The 21,616-nt window shown below is 45.3% G+C and overlaps 2 protein-coding genes across 2 annotated transcripts; one reads left to right on the plus strand and one right to left on the minus strand.

The window, feature by feature from the left end:
- Positions 1-429: 429 nt before the first annotated feature.
- LOC109976295 (ESF1 homolog) lies at positions 430-14,433 on the minus strand. Its single transcript, XM_065960384.1, has 12 exons — positions 14,109-14,433; positions 13,836-13,949; positions 12,938-13,047; positions 12,688-12,840; positions 11,582-11,696; positions 11,241-11,448; positions 10,961-11,158; positions 10,639-10,766; positions 10,157-10,247; positions 2,438-2,523; positions 1,994-2,149; positions 430-1,687 (listed from the first exon to the last, which is right to left on the minus strand). Exons 2-12 carry the CDS (start codon positions 13,920-13,922, stop codon positions 1,337-1,339), a joined length of 1,683 nt encoding a protein of 560 aa, XP_065816456.1. The 5' UTR covers positions 13,923-13,949; positions 14,109-14,433; the 3' UTR covers positions 430-1,336.
- On the plus strand, positions 5,570-8,383 carry LOC110003941 (E3 ubiquitin-protein ligase TRIM39-like). The gene has a single exon (XM_065960364.1). The coding sequence runs from the start codon at positions 6,161-6,163 to the stop codon at positions 7,805-7,807; it is 1,647 nt and encodes a 548-aa protein (XP_065816436.1). The 5' UTR covers positions 5,570-6,160; the 3' UTR covers positions 7,808-8,383.
- Positions 14,434-21,616: the final 7,183 nt, after the last annotated feature.

Consider the following 21,616-nt stretch of genomic DNA (forward strand, 5'->3'; position numbering starts at 1 on the left):
CACACACACACACACACACACGGGCCGACATGCAGTTTGCAATGAGAGTTAACCCCTCTGCTTAATGTACTTATACATTTTATGTGTTAATATGCAGTTTTCTATACAAGTACCTTTTTTTGTCTTTTTTCTAATCATACATCAGCCTATATATCCATGTGTTGAGTTATAGTGATGTCTGCACAATTAGTCCGGCCCACTTGAGGTCTCATTTGAACAAATCCGGCCCCCGACCCAATAGGACTTTGACACCCCTGCTTTAAGGGAAGCAGAATGTGGAGACTTGGTTTGATTGACAGCTCCAGGACGTGATGACTGCAGGGCGTTCTGCTGAATCCAAAGGACCAATCAGAAACACAGAATTCACAAGATGTTATGTTGTCATCTTCATTTGACCTGCAGATAAAATTATCCTCATGCCAGATCATCTTCACATCACAAACTTCTCTTTATTGGAACTCGAGTTACCAAAGAAACATTCATTTAAAGAAAGAAAACTTTTCACCACTTTAGAAACAGCGTCACTTTGTCACTCCCAATTCACACACACTCCGTGCACGCCGCGGTCTGTCAGCGCCGCGGTTTTTGCTCCATCGGGCGGCGCACTCTGCCCCCACTGGATCCTTCACAGGAGAACTACTCCGACTACGAGTGATGGAAAATACGATCAGGAGTCCGTATGTTGTGTTTTATTTTGAAATTGACAGGGCGTTCCGTGTGTTTCCTCGTCTGACTTCCTGTCCAGCTTGACGCGTGCCTGCAGCGTGCTCCGTCAGAAACAGACTCACAGCGTGTTTGAAACGCGGCGCTCGCTGTGGAAACACGATCATTGAGTAGAGTGGCGGTGAGCTGCGGTGTAGTGCACGGCGCTGACCGTGCACGGCGCTGACCGACCGCGACGCTCTTGGAGTACGTGGAAACGGGGTAAGATGCTGACAGCTCACAGAAACATCAGCTCACAGCTGCTGGAGGAACAATCTCCCCCAAAGAAAGCTGAAATGTGAAAAGTGATTTACTAAAGTAAAAACCTCGGTGTCATGATGGTGAACGTGTTTCTTGAGGTCCAGGGCGTCGCTCTCTTCTTCTTCATGTGTTTGAAAATAACTGCAGGGCTTCTTTAAGAGTTCTGTGTGAAGAAACTGTCCAAATAAAACATTCTCACAGCATGTGATGCAGCACCATTCACTTTTTCCTGCACCTTCTTCTACTTTGTGGCGTCTCTTTCTGTATAAAAACATCAAACAGGAAGTAGAGTTCATCAGGAGAAACTGTTCCTGCAGGCTGGGACTTCTCCCAGTCTCTGCCGGTCTGCACACTTTTGTGTTGAGAGTTCCACCTACACCAGTTTCTGTTTCTTGCGAGCCTGAAACTGCTCCGTTTTGCTTTTAATCGACTTGACGAGCATAGACAGACTCGGGTCCATCGCTTTCTTCGAGGTGAGGTCGACCGCCGCCGCGGCGTCACGGTCCTTTTCCCGTTTCTTCCCCGCCACCTGCTTCCTGTCGGCTCCCTCCCCCTGATCTCTGAGCCCGTCCTCCAGGCGCCGCTGCTCCTCGTCTCTGCGGCGCTGCTTCTCCGTCAGGATGCTCTGCGTGGCGTTGGTCTTCTTGTAGCTGGGGTGGGAGGGGTCCAGGTTGAAGAGGTGGGAGGTGAACATGGCCTGGAAACGAGGGTCCTTCACATCCACCTGGACGCACAAACAGAGAGAGAGGGAGAATGTTACAACATCGTCATGACCACGATTTAGTCAACACAGAGCTAACAGCCTTCCTTTGACTCCATCACACCACGAGAGAGGGAAATGAACGTCTATATATTTATTTCTTCTTCAGGTCGACTGTTCATCTTTGAAATCAGATCAAAACACGTTAAACGGGACGATTGTGGTCAAAACAAAAGTTTGAACATTTAGCGGCCGAATGCTAAAGTCAAGTCCTGGAAACCGGAGGACATTCAGCTGGAGCAGCACGACCTGTGACATCATCACACCCACCTGGAATTGGTCTTCCTGCTGAAGCTCCTCCCCCTTCTTCTTCAGCAGCTTCTTCTTCTTCTGGCTCAGATTCTGCTGCTCCACGATCTTATCGTAATTAAAGTGTTTGTGTTTGGCTTCATCGCCCTCGTCCTCCATCAGCAGGGCCATCTCCGCCTGCACACACACACACACACACACACACACACACACACACACACACACACACACACACACACACACACACACACACACACACACACACACACACACACACACACACACACACACACACACACACACACACACACACACACACACACACACACACACACACACACACACACACACACACACACACACACACACACACACACACACACACACACACGTTGAGATGCTGTCTTCAGGTGATATTTACAGATGTGATAAACTCACGTGGAGCTGCAGCCATTGACCTCTGACCTTTTGTTTCTCCAGCTCTTCTTCCTCCTCAGCGGTGCGCTCCTCCTCCTCCCCTTTCTTCTTCTTCTTCTGTTGCTTCTTCACGTCTGCACACACACAAAACAAATCATGACCTGACACGCTGCAGAGCTCTGAAGATCAAACAATTCAATTCAGACACGTTAGAGACACGTGAGAGCATGAATAAAAACCAGGAAGAACACTTCAGGTTTACATCCCGAGACATCTGAGCTGTTTGTTCTTCTCACAGGTAACAAGACGAGGAAGAAGAATGAAGCTTTACTCTTCTATGTTGACCTTATTGTTTCAAACTAAACTCCATCACTGACAGTCTGTCAGCTGGGTTTATAAATACAGAAAATTATTAAATTCTGAACAATTCCAGAAACCACACAGGCCTGGTGGTGTCAGACCACTCCTACAGGACTCTCCTGCTACACTGCTGCAGAAACAACAGGTTTCCATGTAGACCTCTGACTGCTGCTATGACACACAACGACCACTAGATGGAGCCCAACATGAAGAAACAAGAAGTGATCAGTTCTGTTCTGCTGCCACAACAAGCACCAAACTCTCCTAATACATGAGAGTGACTGTAATAAATGAACTCGAGTATCTTATTCACAAAGAAGATACAACGACTTTAATGAGACTCTTCCTCTTCTCAGATCAGATCAGATCAGTCTATTGAAGCTGGTATTTCACAACAGCCCTGTGACTCAGAGGGAAGAAACAAGCTGCAGTTAGAGGTGGAGCCACAGGTGAGGGAGGAGAGCTTCAGCGTCACTCTGAAGAAATAAAACTTAAAGTTTGTCAGGGTGTCGACCACGCAGCCGTCCAGAAAGGTTTCCGTTTCTCTTCAAAGAAATTAAACTAACTTCATCCAATCTTTGTCAACGACACAGCAGAGTCTCTGCAAACACTGGTGAGTACAGCTGATCATGTTTACACTTTGAACAACCAGGATTTACACTCAACTCTTCATTTCACTCTCTCTTCATACTCCAGCTTGTTAAACTGTGTGTGTGTGTGTGTGTGTGTGTCTGTAACTGAGATTCACTCATTTGGACTTGAATTCATTTCTAAATTTCTGGTATCATTGTTGTTTACTGATAACATCCTGCAGCCAAACTGAATTCTATTTCCTCTGGCTCTTTCACAGTAAAAGCTTGACATGGAGAAACCACAATGAGGCTTTTAATTTGAAGGAAGCAGAGAAGGAAGTGAAATTTGTCAGCAAAGATTTGTCAGCAGTAAAATCCTACACTAAGAATCTGTCTGCATAACAGCAAAGTTCAAAATCAGCTGTTTCACCAGCAGAGGGCGCTCTAGCTTTACAATGCAGCAACATTGATCTTTGTTGTTCTCAGCTCGGTCAGAGTTAAAAACTGCACATTCATTCAAGATTACTTCACCAAAGGGGCGCTGGTGGTGCAGTGGTTAGTGCGCGCGCCCCATGTATGGAGGCTATAGTCTTCCAAGTGAGCGTCCCGGCCTTTCTCGCATGTCATTCCCCGCTCTCTCTCTCTCCCTGATTTCCGACTCTATCCACTGTCCTATCTCTCAATTAAAGGCACAAAAAGCCCCAAAAATAATCTTTAAAAAAAAAAATAAAAAATAAAAAAAAGATTACTTCACCAAATACTAAAAGAACATGAATTATTTCTGTCCCATAATTTGGACATTAGGAGTTGTTGGACAAAATACAGATATAGCGATATATTGTCGTCCTGAATCCTGAAACACAATTATCACATCACTGGTCCAAACCAGGGTGACCACATGTCCAGATTTGACCAGGACCGTCCCCTTTTCAAGTGTCCCGAGTCCCCACAAATATCTACAAAACACTAGTAAGTCCCAGTTTTGAACAGTCCCTGTCCCGGTTTTAACCGACCAAAACAACACACCATGCTTGTGACACTGATTTGTCTGTACATGTGTCAATCAATCTCGGAGTTGCAGCTGTCGCTTAGCTAGCCTAGCTTATCATGCTAACGGGACCTGCTGGGTAACGACAGGTAAGCGAGCTGTCATACTGAGAGGAAGTCAGCGTTTTCCAAAGAGCTGCAGGAGAGTTACAGCTTCCTTTGAAAAGTACCAGCCAATGAATAAGCTGCGTTTTACAATCTACTTCAGTCAAGCAAACGCCGCTGGCAACCAACTTAAACGAGCTGCTCAAGAGGAAACCTTTACCTGCCATCGTGTGTGATCAGTGCAGGTCACCGATCTGTGGATAGATGCATGTGGGTTTGCGGTAAAATTAAAGTGTCCCGATTTGGAGCTTTAAATATATGCTCACCCTATTGTTTACATCCAAGCAGTAGAGTGAGGAGAGAAGGCCCATTAACGAAGCTACAGGATCAGCTAGTGGCTGTTGGCTGCATTACACCTTAGACTCCAGCATGGGGAGCCAACATATGAAATACACACAGCCATGTTTACACACAGCCTTCTTCCAGGAGTAAACGTTGGTGCGTATGGCTGCAACTGCTCTCAGAGAGATCTGTATTTCTGTTTGTCTGATGCTGTGCTGCTGTTGTAAGACCATCTGAACTACAGCTCACTCCGCCAACATTTGTCAGAGATCGGTATACATGACAACCAATAAAAATCCAGCCTCATCAGCCGGACAAGTAACCTGTTTCGTGATGCTCTCTCCGCTGCCAAATCTGTATATTTTGCGAACCTCATCAGGTCGGTTGAAGGGAAAACAAGAACTCTGTTTTCCACTGTAAACACCATCTTGCGACCACCTGATATTCTCGCACCTATACTCCACTGCCCACTGTAACACCCTCATGACCTTTTACAGTGCGAAAATCGAAAATATTCATCAGCAAATGTCCTCCATAAAACATGTAGCAGACAGTCGCTCTTTCCAGCCTCTTCAGTTTTTAACTCCTAACTAATGATGATATTTCTAGTATCATTCAAAAATCCAAATATTCTACCTGTAAACTAGATCAAAGCCTGTCTACCCTCTCTGTCCTCTTCAATAACTGACATCATCCAGGCCTCTCTCACTTCTGGTCTTGTTCCATCATCTTTCAAAAAAGCTGCAATAACTCCGACAGACTAGCTTCAATCGGATTCACTGGCACCTCCCTCACCTGGTTCAAGTCATATATCTCCGGTCGCACTCAGTTTGTTCATCTCAAAAACTTCAGGTCGCATATCTCCCCAGTCACTATACCTTCAAATAAAACACACCAAAACACATTATTATATATTTGCCTATTCTGTCCCTTCTTATTATTGCTGTTTGTGTTTTTCTTTAGTTGATTGCGTTCTTGTTTTAACCTTTGTCTGTAAGGGGATCTTAAGTGACCTGAAAGGCGGCCATAAATAAAATGTATTATTATTATTATTATTATTAAGTACAAAATATGTGTTTGGTGGATTCATAATTCTGTTGCAAACTAGCGATGATGACGTTTAAACGTTTAGTCGATTAACCCGGCACATGACGCTGAGCACAACATGCAGAATAAGAAGCAAAACCTCAGCAAATTGAGTCTGAACTTTAGAATCAGGCCTGCAATACGAATGGTTTTTTCATTCTTACCAACACAGGGCTCCACAGAAGGATGTACTCGCATCATTAACTGAACATCTGTAACAAACTTTGATCAGTCAATCCTTCATCCCTTCTTTCCAGTTTCCAAACAGTAAATAATGTAAATTAATTAAATCTTATTCTTTCTTTCACTCTGTGTAGATATGGCTGCTGCAAACTATCATTGGTCTGAGGATCAGTTTCTCTGCTCCATCTGTCTGGATGTGTTCAATGATCCTGTCACCATACCATGTGGACACAACTTCTGCAAAAATTGCATCACTGAACACTGGAACACCAGCGACCAGTACAGGTGTCCAATGTGTAAGGAAGCTTTTACCAATAGACCTAAACTGAGGGTCAACACTTTCATCTCTGAGATGGTTGGTCAGTTCAGAGACAAAGCTCAGCAGGAAGCCAGCAGCAGCAGCAGCTCAGAGCTACAAGAGTCCAAACCAGTAGAAGTTCTATGTGAAGCCTGCACTGGACCCAAACTGAAGGCCCTGAAGTCCTGCTTAGACTGTCTGGTCTCCTACTGTGAGACTCACCTGGAGCCTCATCTGACAGCTTCACGTCTGAAAAGACACCAGCTGATCGACCCTGTGGAGAACCTGGAGGACAGGATGTGTACGAAGCACGATAAACCTCTGGAGCTGTTCTGTAAGACCGATCAGACCTGTGTCTGCATGCTCTGCTCTGTTTTAGACCACAAGACACACAAGTTTGTTCCTCTGAAAGAAGAATATGAAGAAAAGAAGGCAGAGCTGGAGGAGACAGAGGCTGAAATTCAGCAGATGATCCAGAAAACTCGACTGAAGATTCAGGAGATCAAACACTCAGTGGACCTCAGTAAGGACGATGCAGACAGAGAGATGGCAGAAGGTGTTCGAGTCTTCACCGCTCTGAAGGAGTCTGTTGAGAGAGGCCGGGCCGAGTTCATCAACACGATCGACAAGAAGCTGAAAACAACAAAGAAACAGGCCGAAGCTTTCATCAAAGAGCTGGAGCAGGAAATCTGTGAGCTGATGAAGAGGAGCACTGATGTGCAGCAGCTCTCACGCTCTGAAGACCACTTCCATCTAATCCAGAGAGTCCAGTCTGTTAACTCTGCTCCACCCACCAAAGACTGGACAGAGGTTAATGTCTGTCAACCACTTTATGAGGAGACTGTGAGGAACGCTGTGGCTCAGCTGGAGGAGACTCTCAGTGAAGAGATGAAGAAGTTGTTGGATCAAGCTGAGCTGAAGAGAGTCCAGCAGTATGCTGTGGATGTAACTCTTGATCCTGATACAGCACATCCTGATCTCATACTGTCTGAAGATGGGAAACAAGTTCATCATGGTGACGTGACGAAGAATCTTCCAGACAACCCAGAGAGATTCTCTCTTTGTGTTAGTGTTTTAGGAAAGCAGAGTTTCTCTTCAGGCAGATTTTACTTCGAGGTTCAGGTTAAAGGAAAGACTTGTTGGTTTTTAGGAGTGGCCAGAGAGTCCATCAACAGGAAGGGATTAATCACACTGAGTCCTGAGGAGAGTTTGTGGTCTATATGTTTGAGAAATGGAAATAAGTACACAGCCCTTGATGACCCTCCAGTCCGTCTCTCTCTGAAGTGTCGTCCTGAGAAGGTGGGGGTGTTTGTGGATTATGAGGAGGGTCTGGTCTCCTTTTATGACGTGGACTCTGCAGCTCTGATCTACTCCTTTACAGACTGCTCCTTCACTGAGAAACTCTTCCCTTACTTCAGTCCCTATCTTAATAAAGGAGGCAAAAACTCTGCACCTCTGATCATCTCTCCTGTCAGTGTGAAATAATCACTTACTTTCTATATTGATTTGACTTCAAAAGAACAAGGCTACATAGTCTTTGTCAACACTATATTTTACATCTTTCTTGAACAGAATCTGCTGTTCTTGAGGTATTAAACACCTGGGATTGATTCTTAATCTTCTTCTGTAAATATACACAACTTTTTTTTAATCAGAAAGGACCCATGAAGATTATTACAATTATTGATTGCCGTAGTGAGTTTTGGTCCTTCCTACCATTTATCTGTTTCTTAATGATTTGGGGGCCTTTTATTTTGAAGGCTGGTTTGCTTCTTACCTGCTTAAGACTGGATAGCGCCGGTAGGTAGGCTATCAGTGCGTTATTGATGGAAACTTGTCGTCATCCTCTCACATCTTATCAACCAGCTGGTAGGCGTACAGTGTATTTTGTCGATTTGATTGTGAAGTGTGGGTACAGCAATCCTGCTAACAACGTAGCTGTGCTAGAATAAATGCTAGCATTAAGCTTAGCCATGCTATTTTAGCCACTAGCTGTTAGCCATTTGGTCGTTGAATTTTGTATCTGTTTCTGACGTAATAAAGGTCATAGTATTAAAGGTTTTCAGGTTATGGATTGTATTTTTTGGTGTAATAAGTAAATGGGTGAACAGATCTTTTTTTTTATTATTAGTGCTGGGTATGAAAAAAAAAATTTTCCCAACTCTTTTCGCGCGATTGGGCAAAGGTAGAGGAAGTGTTTCACAATATTTTCAGGATTGAGAGAAGAATTACAGCCATGCTTAGGTATGGTAAATGGACTTGAGCTTGTTTAGTGCTTTTTAGTCTTCTGACTACTCAAAGCGCTTTTACACCGCAGGTCCCACATACACATTCACACCCTGATGGTAGAGGCTGCTGAGTGAAGAGACCATCAGAAGTTACTAATCCCATTCATACGCCACCGACGAAGCAGCGGGAGTAACTCGGGGTTAAATGTCTTACCCAAGGACACATCAGACGTCAAACCCCCGACCTTCCGGTTGACAGATGACCAACTCTACCAACTGAGTCACAGCCGCCCCTATATGGTATGGTATAACGCCTTACCGAGACTAGACCACATGTCTGTTGTTTTTGAGTAGTGGGCAATTGTTCCCAGCTCTGCTTCTAGCTTATTACGATGTGGGGATCTGTATTAAGCTAAGTTAACACATACCTGGCATCCACGGTTTTGATTATCCCCTTAAAGCCGTCTCTTTTGGCTGTATGTAGCAGGACCATGTCTTTGGCCAGATAGAAGGTTATTGCATATGTGACCTTGTTCCAATGTTGGCTTAGCTTCTCATAGGCAGTCCTTCGAGCCAACACTTGCTCAGACATTCTTGGTATTCCAAGACTTCCTTTCTGCTGACGTGGTGGGAGCAAATTGCTGGTGTTGCCTCCTCCAGGAACAACTGTAGCTCGAGAACTTTTGCAATAAATGGTCGTTTGGTCCACGTCTGATTTTATTTTAAATCTGAAAAGCCTCCACAGAATAGACACAGCTCTTCTCTTCAGCACAAGTTCTTCTTGTGTGCCTTCATTTCCGTTTCTTCGATCTCCAACATGTCCATCCGTCTTCTCCACTTGAAAGCTAAATGCTACTGCTAGCACAGATCGTAGTTGTGGCGATGTATCCGATCATGCCTTTCAGCGGTGCCGAAGTGAAAAGGGTTTACTCTTCTCTTCTCTCAAGAGAGTAAACAACCATTTTTTCAGCCATTATTTGTCTGTATTGTGATATATGAAATTAAAATTCATATCATCGGTAAACTGCCCAGCACCTTTTATTTTACTGTTTTTTACCGGGTAAATGTATCAAATGTTTTCAATACTTTAATGACCCATACAATAAACCTTCATCTGTTGTCATGTTTTTATGTTGAAAATGTTTCACTATCTCTGCTTGAATATGTGGTTTTACTTTTGATGGTTATCGTAAAATCCAAGGTGTAAGACGCATTTGTAGCTGTACACTACGCTGAACAACAGAAATCGTCACGCAGGACGACAGTTTGAACCTTTTCTTCTCTCCTTCAACATCGGACTGCGTCTTATATTCTGGATTTTACGGTATTTGTATTTTTCTTTGTTTTCTTTATAAATATCTTACGGTGTGTTTGTGGAAACTATTGCCATGGTATAAAGTGAATAAAAGTTCATAAACCATCAGACTAAAGAAGAATCCATTGCCCTACTCGGGACGCTTCACTAATCCTTCATAAATAATAGATCATTTGCTTTAACTATTCTTCCTCCTTTGTGCCTGTGTTTTATGATGGTCCAAATAAATCAAGAAAACAAACCCTTCATACTAACGTATTGATAAACTGATTAATTGAAAGTACTGATTACCTGAAGCAGCGAGCTCCTCTGCGAAGAAGGGGTCGCTGAGATCGACGTCTGGAGGAAGCTCGTCCTCACTGAGCTCATCGTCACTCTCTCCCTGAGACAAAAAGTAAAAATCTGAATCATTAATAACTTTGTGACATACATCATTACAGGTTTGTTGTTTACATGTGTGATCCATAGACTGTGAATATTAATGGATGAAGCCTGAGTTTTAAACCTCCTGACAAACCGTTACACCGCGCCCACCTGTCAATCAGGTCAGCTACACGCCTTATTGTGAATAACTCTTATCCTTCATCAATTCATTTGAACCAGGCTGTAAACATGTTCATCTCTGCTGTAAAAACAGGCTTTTTAGAATGGGTGTGTATGTGACTTCCTGTGCTTCTGCAGCCAGCCTCTAGTGGACACTCGAGGAACAGCGTCGGCTTTACTTTTCAACACCATCACACTACTCGGTGTGATCACCTGTCGTCCTCTCTCACCTGTTTCCTCTGACTTTTCTTCTGCTTCTTCTTGTCTTTCTTCTTCTCTAAAAACTCCTCCCACGGCGTCAGGTTGTCCTTCCCCTCCATCTTCTTCTTCACCAGCTGCTCCGTCGTCTCCCTCAGACCTGCACACGCAGACAGCAAAACGCATTAACTCACTCGTTAAGGAAATAATGGAAAAACATGCGATTTGAATTTTTTTTATAATTCGACAGCCCTAGTCTTTATGCAAGGTTTAGATATTCAAAGTGTACTACTCTTTTAATGTTAATGAGTGTTTGATCCATCCTGCCTGCTGACATTAAAGGTACCCTCATACCTGGCACCCAGGTGATCTCCATCTCCATGTCTTTGTCCTCCTGCAGCTTCTTCTCTTTGTCCTGGATTCCTTTGAGCAGCTCTCGGTACTTAGAGATCTGCTCCTCGCCGCTCTTCTTCTTCTTCTTCTTCTTCTTCTTCTCGTCCTCTTTCTGGGGTTTCTTCTCCACCTTCAAGACCGGCTCTTCAGTCTGTTTGGCTACAAAACGAACAAAACGTCAGAAAAAGCTCAAAGTTCATCTCACAATAAAGCCGCGGTAAAGCGTCTTTAACCGTCTCACCGTCTGTCGCGTTGTCGTCCTCGTTGTCTTCTTCGTTCTCCTGCTCTCCAAACACAAACCCTCCTTCCTCTCTCTCCTCTTCAGAGTCTTCGTCGCTGGAGGAGGCCAGGTAGGCGTTGAAATCCATGTCCAGCAGCTCCTCTTTGTTGAACTTTCTGTTCATGGCGGTCACTCGATCGTGGTCCGTCTCATCCCACGTCAGCTGAACCTGATGGGTTAAACACGGAAACATCAGCGTGAACGTCATGCATTTGTCAGTGAGCGGGTTTTGTTTTGAAGCTCTGTCCGTCTTTTATTTGAGCTGATGAAAATAAACCGTTATTCGCAGCCCGTTGTCTCACCTTTGACGTCGTGGTGGCTGATGAGGTAAACACTTTTGGCGTGTAAGCCGACAGATTCACGTCCGTCGCCACGTCTTTGGGCTCCTCGTCGAACTGGACATCATCAGGAATAAACCTGTTCAAGAAAGGTTTGAGATTCAATCATACCGTTTAATCTCTTCCTGATTACTTTAACTGTTTGATATTTGATGACGCTCCTCTTGTGTCTAAGATTGTTAAGATTTTAGATATTTTGGTACCACATCAGTAAGATCAGTGAGATGTGCGAAATGACACAGTGAGCTTACTATCTGATCATTAAGGAAATATGCTATGTTGAAGTGCTGGCTTCTCTGACAACAATGCAGCAGCCAGTATGTCCTCCTTCTAACTTTAGATTCTGCTCCTGAATGCTCTGGATTTGTCTGGACCAGAGAAGGTAGGCGCTTTAAGACCCCCCCACACGGCCGTTTTGGACGCCCCTCAGTTTGTCAGATATGAGAGCAGTTATCAGGTCAACAGGTGTTGCAGCGATGGAAGCGGACAAGAGAAGTGGTTCAGATAGAAGTGATTGTACCCGACCTAAAAAGCCTCTGCATGTTTCTAATAAGCTCCACGAGCAGAAACGTGCTCAAACTAGGATCAATATTGGAGATGCTTTTGAAAAATGGAGAGAGGTTAGAACACAGAAAGGTTTACAGACCCATGCAGAGCTGGATAAACACTGAAGCTTCAGAGTCCACCACATGGTGGACTGAGTGAGCATCCACTCTAGAGAGGAGGGGGGAGACAGCTCTCTACAATGTTTAGAATTTAGACTGCAGTACCCATTTTAAGCACTAGGTGTCAGAGTTACATACTGCTCCTTTAAAACGATAAATTCTCTTTTCTAAAAACATCATCTTTTTTAGAAGACAGGTGTGCAGGACAGGAATTAATCCCCCATAAACTACAGGTTACCTCCTGCACACGGTCTTAACTTGCACACTGTGAAATGATTCAGAGGACTTTTATGTTTGTTGTCATGGTATCGAAACATGTACTGATAATATGTCATTTTTACTAGAATCGTATCGAGTTTGAAGTTCTGGTATCGTGACGACCCTACTCCTGTCTTCTCCTCTCACCGCAGGTCAAGGACTGAGCAGCTGCTCTCGTACTCGTAGCCGTCACACTCTTCGTAGATCTTAGCCGCCGTGTCAACAGAGTCACACTCCACCACGGCGTAGTAATACTTCAGACGCTTGAACTGGTAATCCCGCATCTTCTCCCTGTAAACCCTGAGAGGAGAAACACACACACACACGCACAATAAACACACACACAGTTTTTTGAAGACTCCGTCTGTGTGACTTTTTAAACTTTGTCTTTATTTACTTCTCCTCCTCGGTGTCGTTGTCCGAGTCGTCGGGCAGAGCTCTCAGCTCCAGCGGTCCCTGGGTCTCCTCTGACTTCACACGCTCCTTTCCAAACTCTGACGGGTATACCTGGAGAGTGAACAATACCCAGCATGCAATGCGGTTTATCTCTCTTACACACAACAATCTCCCTTCCACAAGTGGTTAAATCGAAATAATACTTCAAACATATATTGGTGCAAAACTCCTGATATTTCCTCCTCGTATTTATTCTGCAGAAAGTCAGAGTGATCTGATGTGCGAACGCAGCAGGATATAATCAGGAGAATTCACCTGGAGCCAGTGGGAGGGGCCAGTGGGAGGGGGTGGTGACCTTTATTCCCTGTGATCGCTGCACGACCATAGACTGTCTGCACGCCACCTCTACCATCTCTGTACTCTAATGAACCTGCTGCTGCATGTTTCCTGTTCTCCAGCATGTTCTTCTCCACTCTTTAGTTCACATTGTAAAATAAATATAAATAGGAAAAGTTAACCCTTTCTGCTTCGTTTAAACCTGCACAGATTTCAAAGATTTTAGGAGAAACGTTGTCGATCTCTCTGACAGCTTAAGTTACTTTTTAAATTAACAGAGCATGTGAAGAGGTTTTTAAATTAAAGTAAGAACTTTAACAGTTTCTAAACTTTAGGAAGTGGGACATTTTCCACCCTGAGTTTTGCCTCTCAGGCTAAAAACAGGCCCTGGATCTGGAGAGGTGTTTGCTGGAGCTTCTGGAGGATATGTTTTTTTTTAATCCGTGCAAACTTTGAGAATGTTTTAAAGAATCTGAAAATGTGGGCAGAAAAAGTTTGCGTGGTAATCCTAAATTTCTTCTGGCTGTGAGTCGTCGTCTTTGTGTGTTCAGAGAAGTTTTTACCTTGACCGACAGCACAGCTCCTCCTTTAGGGAGGAAGGAGTTGAACAGAGCGAGCAGGTCTTTGGCTTTCATCCGGTCCCAGTCCATGTTACAGACGGCCAGCCGGGCGGAAACCTGAACACACACACACACATAAGACTTTGGGGTCAAGCGTACCCTGACCTGGTCCCAGGTCCCTGTTGTGAAACCCTTAAACACAATCATCTAACTAAACATCCTTGTCTTGTGTCTGAAGTGTTAAACGAGCTGACACTTTTCCACGCTCTTCCTCACCTCGTCACTCCGCGGAGCGTCCTTACACAGCTCGCCCCAGTTGTGTTCGATCTCCTCTTCCTCCTTCTTCAGGAGGGCCTCCACCTCGTCTTCATCGTCCTCGTCTGAGCTCGTCTCGACGTTTCCCTTCCCTCTGGCCAAATCCGGCCCGCTGTCACTGTCCTCCTCCGAGTCAAGCCCGGACTCCGCCTCCGAGTCTGAGTCGCTCGCCTCATCGCTCCCGTCTTCTGCAACATCCTCATCATCATCATCCTCCTCCTCACTGCTGTCGGCGACTCTGTCTCCCAAGTCGACGTCCTCCTTCTCTGCAGATTTCTCCTCTTCATCTTCATCATCTGAAGAAAATAATAAAAAGTGGTAAAGAGTCCATCAAAACTATTCCCATTTATTCACTGCCGAGGAAGCAGTGGGAGCAACTCTGGGTTAAATGTCTTGCCCAAGGACATATCGGACATGTGGCTGCAGGAGCTGGGGATTGAACCCTCGACCTTCCAGTTGAGAGACAACCGACTCTTCCAACTGAGCCACTACTCATTTTATAACAGTCAAGTATTTGGTACTATTCAGCTGTGCTCCCACCGTTTTCTGTGAATGCACCATTGTGACCTCAAGAGGGAGAAAAGATGGTAAAAAGTGGCGCCGCCAGCATGGTCACTGTCACATTGATATACAGCAAAGCTCGCTATACACAATGAATGGAGGTGAATCGGTGATCAAAGCACGTTTGTTGTGGCCAAATGGATATATTAATTATTTACAGTTAAAAAAATAGAAAAGAGACAAACATGAATGAATTTAGAATTACATTATTGTTTAATCTGTCTTATTTTGGTTTTAGCTTTTGTTAATTGATTTGGGGGTATTTGTGCTATATTTCTCCCTCTTTGGGGGCGGAGCCGCGGCCTATCTGCAGTGTAATTTAAGTTGATTAAAGACACCTGGGGCAGCTATGGCTCAGTTGGTAGAGTTGCCACCTCTCAACCAAAAGGTCAAGAGTTCAATCCCCAGCTGGGTAACATGTCCAATGTGTCCTTGGGCAAGACACTTAACCCCAAATTGCTTCCGCTGCTTCAGTGGTGGTGTATGAATGGGATTAGGTACTTCTGATGGATGATACTACATAACAATCATCACTACCATCAGTGTGTGAATGGGTGTGTGTGACGTGGTGTAAAAGCACTTTGAGTAGTCAGAAGACTAGAAAAGCACTATATAAGCTCAAGTCCATTTACCATTCACCTGGGGCGAGAGTGGGGAAGTGGAACAGTTTTTAGACTTCAAAGGGCCGCTTAGGATATACGTGATATAGCGATCTGATTTGTTTATTTTATTTTGTGAAGTTTAGTTTCTGCTGAAACGTTTTCTATTCATAAATGTAGCTTATAAGTTGACTTTGGATCCGCGGCTGCCTTTTGTTTTTATTTGATAGCGTGGTACACCCGCTCAGCAACGGCTTACCTAATTGATTTTGTCTGAAGCCATCTCAACGTTTGTCTGCATTTTATACCGGTATAAAGGACGCAGCCTTCTTTTAAGATCAAAGGTGTTATGATCCAGATTTTACAGTATTGTTTTTAGACACAATAAAGTGAGGTGTGTTTGATTCACAGTTGGTGCATGAAAGTAAAACATGCCACAAGACCCTCTTTATAATCAAGTTTGTCATGAAACATGGACTGGAAACGTTTGTTGATATTGATCTTGCGCTCTCTCTCTGGCATTTCCCAAAACCTGGGATCCTTCTGCACGCGAGGGAAACGCTCATCAGCGCCCTGGCTCTTTTTTGACGACATGATGTCAAACTCAAAGTGTCACCTGAGGAATAAAAACAAGACATATTCAAACATTTAGCAACACAAACAACAGCCATTCATATGCCGACGAAGCAGCGGGAGCAATTAGTCTTGCCCACGGACAGAGAGAGAGACGGAAATTTAGAGCCTGTTTGGTCTGTGATTCGGTCTGAAGATAATCCTAGCAGTGTTGATATCCAGAACAACATCTCAGCCTGGAGTGTGATATTACTTTTAAACAACAGTTAAGGAATAAGATGATATTTTAACTCCACCAACTCAACTGGTGCCACGATCTAACTGAAGATAAGACTGTTGCTAAGCATCCCGAAGATTCTATTCGACCGTTGGTGACCATGGTTACCGCAGAGCAGCTACTCGGTGGTGTCCATGGGTTTGACTTGTGACACATGGTCGGGTGAATCTTGAGTGCTGAAGGCAGTTTGAGACGGACAGCAGAAGAATTAATGACTTTTTCAATCTCATACGGACCTATGAAGCGTGGAGCTAGCTTCTTGGACGGAACACTGAGAGGAATATCCTTAGCATGGAGCCAAACCTTCTGTCCCACCACATAGTCCGGTGCCGGGGTCCAATGCCGATCGGCCAGTCTTTGGTTGCGCTCCCTGGAACGGAGCAGGGCAGCCCGGGTCCCCCTCCAGACCCGACGAATCCTCCGCAGGTTGGCCTGCACCGAAGGAACAGCCAACTCCTCTTCCTGTGCAGGAAACAGGTGAGGAAGGTACCCCGGGGAACTTTCAAAAGGAGTCATACCTGTAGCGGCGCTGGTCAGGGAGTATGAGAGTACTCGATCCAGGATTGGTGGTTGCTCCATGAAGCGGGATCCTGAGTGCAGACACACCGTAGTGCTGCTTCGAGGTCCTGGTTAGCTCTCTCCGTCTGACCGTTAGTCTGAGGGTGAAAGCCAGAGGAAAGACTAACAGTTGCCCCCAGTGCCCGACAAAAAGCCCTCCATACCTGGGATGTGAACTGAGGACCCCGGTCCGAAACAATGTCCATGGGAATGCCGTGAAGCTGGAACACATGGTAGGTGAGTAACTCAGCAGTCTCAGAGGCAGAAGGCAACTTAGGAAGAGCCACAAAATGAACAGCTTTAGAAAAACGATCAACAATCGTGAGTATAGGCGGAGGAGTGGCGTTGCCACTGCGGCATGGATGTGAGTCTCCACTCGGGAGAGGCTGGCAGAGAGATCACGGAGGGAATCCATAATGCCTTGAAGGGACTGGGCATGCTGACCCAGCCGTTCTCCTTGGCTGGAGATGGCTCGACGGAGGACGTTAAGTTGCAGCGACTGGTCGGAGTGTGCTGGGTCATCATGGCCTGAGTATTCAGTTACGACTCGGCACGAGAGTACGACCCAAAAACGAAACTCAAGAGAACAGAGGCACAATCCAAACAGTCTTTAATGTGCAACAAAAAACACAATGCCAAAAGAGAACAAAATCCACAAAGTAGAGGCTTCCACGAGTAGGCAGGCAGGCACAAGCACAAAACACCAGGCACTGAGGCAGAGAAGCACAAAGGTAGATGTTAGCAAAAACACTAGAAGTTCACACACAATGATTCACAGAGATAACGGCCAAAACGAGGTAAATACCATAGAGAGATATTGTATACTCAGGCGACAAGTGGTGAAAGGACCGGAGTAGATAAACTGTTGGAGATGAGGATGATTGATTGCACCTGGGCTGCCTGGGGAGAAAACCACGCCCACCAGCACTCACACACACCTGACACACAGGGGAGGAGAAACAGAGGGTTGAGACAAACAGGGGAAATCTAACAACAAACATGAGGTAGGGAGGGGCTGCAAGGATGAACCATAACATGTATAGCGCTTTTCAAGTCTTCAGACTACTCAAAGTGCTGTTTCACAGAACCCAACATTGACCTTATAAAACTGCAAGACTGACAATAGCAGGTGTGTCAAGGTCTGTCTAAAGAACTTGTTTGACTGCTCTAAATTTAGTTTCTGAACATTTCCAGAAACCACTTAAGATGTTAGATCACTCCTATAAGACTCAAAGCAGGTATTTTACAACAGCCCTGTGACTCAGAGGGAAGAAATGAGCCTCAGTTAGAGGCGGAGCCACAGGTGAGGGAGGAGAGCTTCAGCGTCACTTGGAAGAAATTAAACTTAAAGTTTGTCAGGGTGCCGGCCACGCAGCCGTCCAGAAAGGTCTCGTTTCTCTTAAAAGAAATTAAACTAACTTCATCCAATCTTTGTCAACGACACAGCAGAGTCTCTGCAAACACTGGTGAGTACAGCTGATCATGTTTACACTTTGAACCAGGATTTACACTCAACTCTTAATTTCACTCTCTCTTCATATTCGAGCTTGTTAAACTGTATGTGTGTGTGTGTGTGTGTGTGTGTGTGTGGGGGGGGGGGTGTGTACTTCCTGATATCGTTGTTGTTCTCTGATAACTTCCTGCAGCCAAACTGAATTCTATTTCCTCTGGCTGTTTCACAATAAAATGATGCACAAAGACGAGCAACACTATGTCTTCCTGTGAGGGCCCTCAAGCCAGCAGGACCTGCTATTGTGTTTTGCCCTTCTGTCTGTGTGTTTGTGTCGTGGCAGGTTACTGGTGGGCAGAGTTCTGCCACACTTGGGCAGACATGACTAGTCTCCCAGTTGTAGGCTATTTAAGATTGGGTGGCAACCTCTCATTCATCCATCCTCTTAGTTATTTGCTATGAGCATTAAGGAACACAACGTTTTGGTGCTGTGCACCTGGGGGACTAGAAAAGTTGTGTTCTTTAATGCGCATAGCAAATAAGTATATCTTTGGGAGCCATAGTGTTGCGATTCTTTGTGCATCACATCTAGTGATTTATTTACGACTCACTCATCTAAATAAGTGACGTGCATGTGTTTGCTTACCTTTTCAGTTTCACAATAAAAGCCTTGACATGGAGAAACCACAATGAGACTTCATATTTGTAGAAATCAGAGAAGGAAGTGAAATTTGTTTTCATTCAAGTCAGCAAAAGATTTGTAAGCAGTAAAATGTTGCACTAAAAAATCATCTGCACAACAGTACAGGTCAAAATCAGCTGTTTTACCAGCAGAGGGCGCTTGTGCTTTTCCTAAAATGGCCATTATAAGGTCGTCAAAAACCCTTTTGGAAACAACTTGTTTAAACAATGCAATCTTTGTGAAAAAGGCGCCCTCTGGTGGACGTCTTTGCCAGTGCTTTTCCTCTTTAGCTTTCACTTTCACTTTTCACTCAACACGTCTCAACACATTGTGAAGTTCTCCTGGATGTTAATCCTTCCAATTGTCATCTGATGTGAAGTGCGTCTAGCGCAAGTGAGTTAAAGGGTTGAGAATATATGTTTTATGTTTTATATGTATCGGGGTCCCACGCCTACAATCCCGGACTTCATTCACCCTAACCCAAGAGAGTTTGCCAGACTGCGACTTGCTCTAGATAACATCCTGCCTCGAGACGCGACAGAACGCTTCAAATTCCAGATACTAGTGGATCATCTGCAACTGGAAGAAGCACTGCTCATTGCTGACTCCTATAGCAATTCTCATTACCCCTTCACGGACAACATGGCAGCCTTGAACCAGCAATATGGGCAACCCCATCAACTGGCTCTTCAGCGCATTGCCGAGCTCATGGATGGTTCTAACATCACAAGTGGTGACATCCAGTCATTCAGGATGTTTGCACTGCGCGTCAGATCTCTGGTAAGCATGTTAGAGCAGCTGAGTAGGAAAGGAAGAGTGGAACTGGACTGCGGGTCGCATGTTTCTCGTCTCCTAGGGAAGCTACCACATGACTTAAGATCAAGTTTTTGACGATTCATCCACCCGCTTAGGATACCAATCACCACTCTCCTGGATTTAGCGGACTGGTTAGAATGAACTCCAGGTACAGGAAGATATATCACAGTACAGCAGCAGCTCAAGGAAGGATACCAATCCAAAATGCAAGGATATGAAACGGGAGACCAGATCTGCAAAGGCTTCAGTTCTTCTGCTTGGTACAGAAACCAAATCCTTTGGAGAACCAGCCAAAGTAGCAGTTACCAGTCAAGTCACCAAGAAGTTTTGCCCTTTCCTGTGATAACGACAAGCACTCACTGAATAACTATGCCAATTTCAAACTGCTCAACAGCACCCAGAAACGTACGTGGGTCCAAACCAAAAACTGCTGTTGGCGTTGTGGTAGAAACCATCGAGCAGCTGAGTGTGACTTAAAGATGTGTTGCCAAACCTGTAACAATCGACACCTTCTCGCTCTGCACGAGATCAGTGTGAAGAACCCTAGGAAAGCTGATAGCAGCAACAAATCTCTGCCAGCTATATCAGGCCCAGTCAAGCCTACTTCCCCAAGCGAAGTAGAGGAGGTCTTGTACATTGGTAAACCTCCTCAGGGACACCGCGTCCTCCTCAAGGTTAGTAAAGTGGTGCTCAGGAATGGAGACCAAACCCTAGAGACATACGCCATACTGGATGATGGTTCAGAGTGCACCCTGCTGCTACACTCGGCAGCTAAGCAGCTGGGTCTTCATGGTCAACCTGAGAATCTGCCTCTTCGGACAGTGCGACAGGAGCTTCAGACTCTTGGGGCGGCTGTCTCCTTCACCATCTCACCATCGAGTTCCCCTAAAGGTGTTTTCAACATAACGGGAGCCTTCACTGCACCAAAACTTAGTTTAGGAGAGCACACCTACCCAGTTAAAACACTTCGGAGGAAATTTAGGCACCTGAGGGACCTGCCCATTCAACAGTTTGAGAGCATTCGGAGAGGTTTGGACAATCCCCACCTACTAACAACTGTGGAGCCAGTGCGTGGTGGGCCACCTGGGGCACCAGTGGCAGTCAGAACCTGCCTTTGATGGACCCTTCAGTGCCCAACCCATGGGCTCAAACAATACATCACAGAGCAACAATGCCTATTTACATCCTATGGGTCCCCAACTGCAGATCTTTATCAACAAGTGGAAAAGTTGTAGCAGATGGACGTACTTCCCTGGCGGAGTGAAAAGGCTAGTACAAGGTCACGCCAGAATCAAGAAGCCATTAACTGCTTGGATGCAAAGACCCAGCGTGTGGCAGTAGAAGGGACCTTCTGCTATGCCACTCCTCTTCTCTGGGTACAGAACTTCCCCCAACTATGTGCACCCAAGGAGGCTGTGCTCCCGCAGCTCAGAAGCACAGAGAGGAGACTTTTTAAAAACTCAGAGGCCACCACAGCCTATGTCAAGGAAATGACGAGGCTGGAACAAGCTGGCTACATCGTTAAAATGGATCCTGCAGCAGAAGACTCGCCTACCAGTTGGTACATTCCCCATCACATGGTGGTACACAATGGTAAGCACCGTGTAGTTTTCAATTGGTCCGTTCCAAGGTGTGAACCTGAATAATCTCTTGCTCCCTGGGCCAATGCTGGGACCCTCTCTGCTCACTGTCCTCTTGCACTTCAGGGAACATGCGGTTGCTGTGACCAGCGATATATGTGGTATGTTCCACCAGGTCAGGCTCCTCCCAGACGATCAAGCACTCCTCCACTTCCTTTGGTGAGACCTCAAGCATGACAAACAGACCACAGTCTACGAATGGAGAGTGCTCCCCTGCAGCACCACCCGCAGCCCCTGCTGCGCAACATATGCACTCCAAAAGCATGTTTTGGACCACACTCAGCCTGGTGATGCTGTCAGGGAGTCAGAAAGT

This window comes from Labrus bergylta, chromosome 1, assembly GCF_963930695.1.
Source record: "Labrus bergylta chromosome 1, fLabBer1.1, whole genome shotgun sequence".
NCBI lineage: Eukaryota > Metazoa > Chordata > Actinopteri > Labriformes > Labridae > Labrus > Labrus bergylta.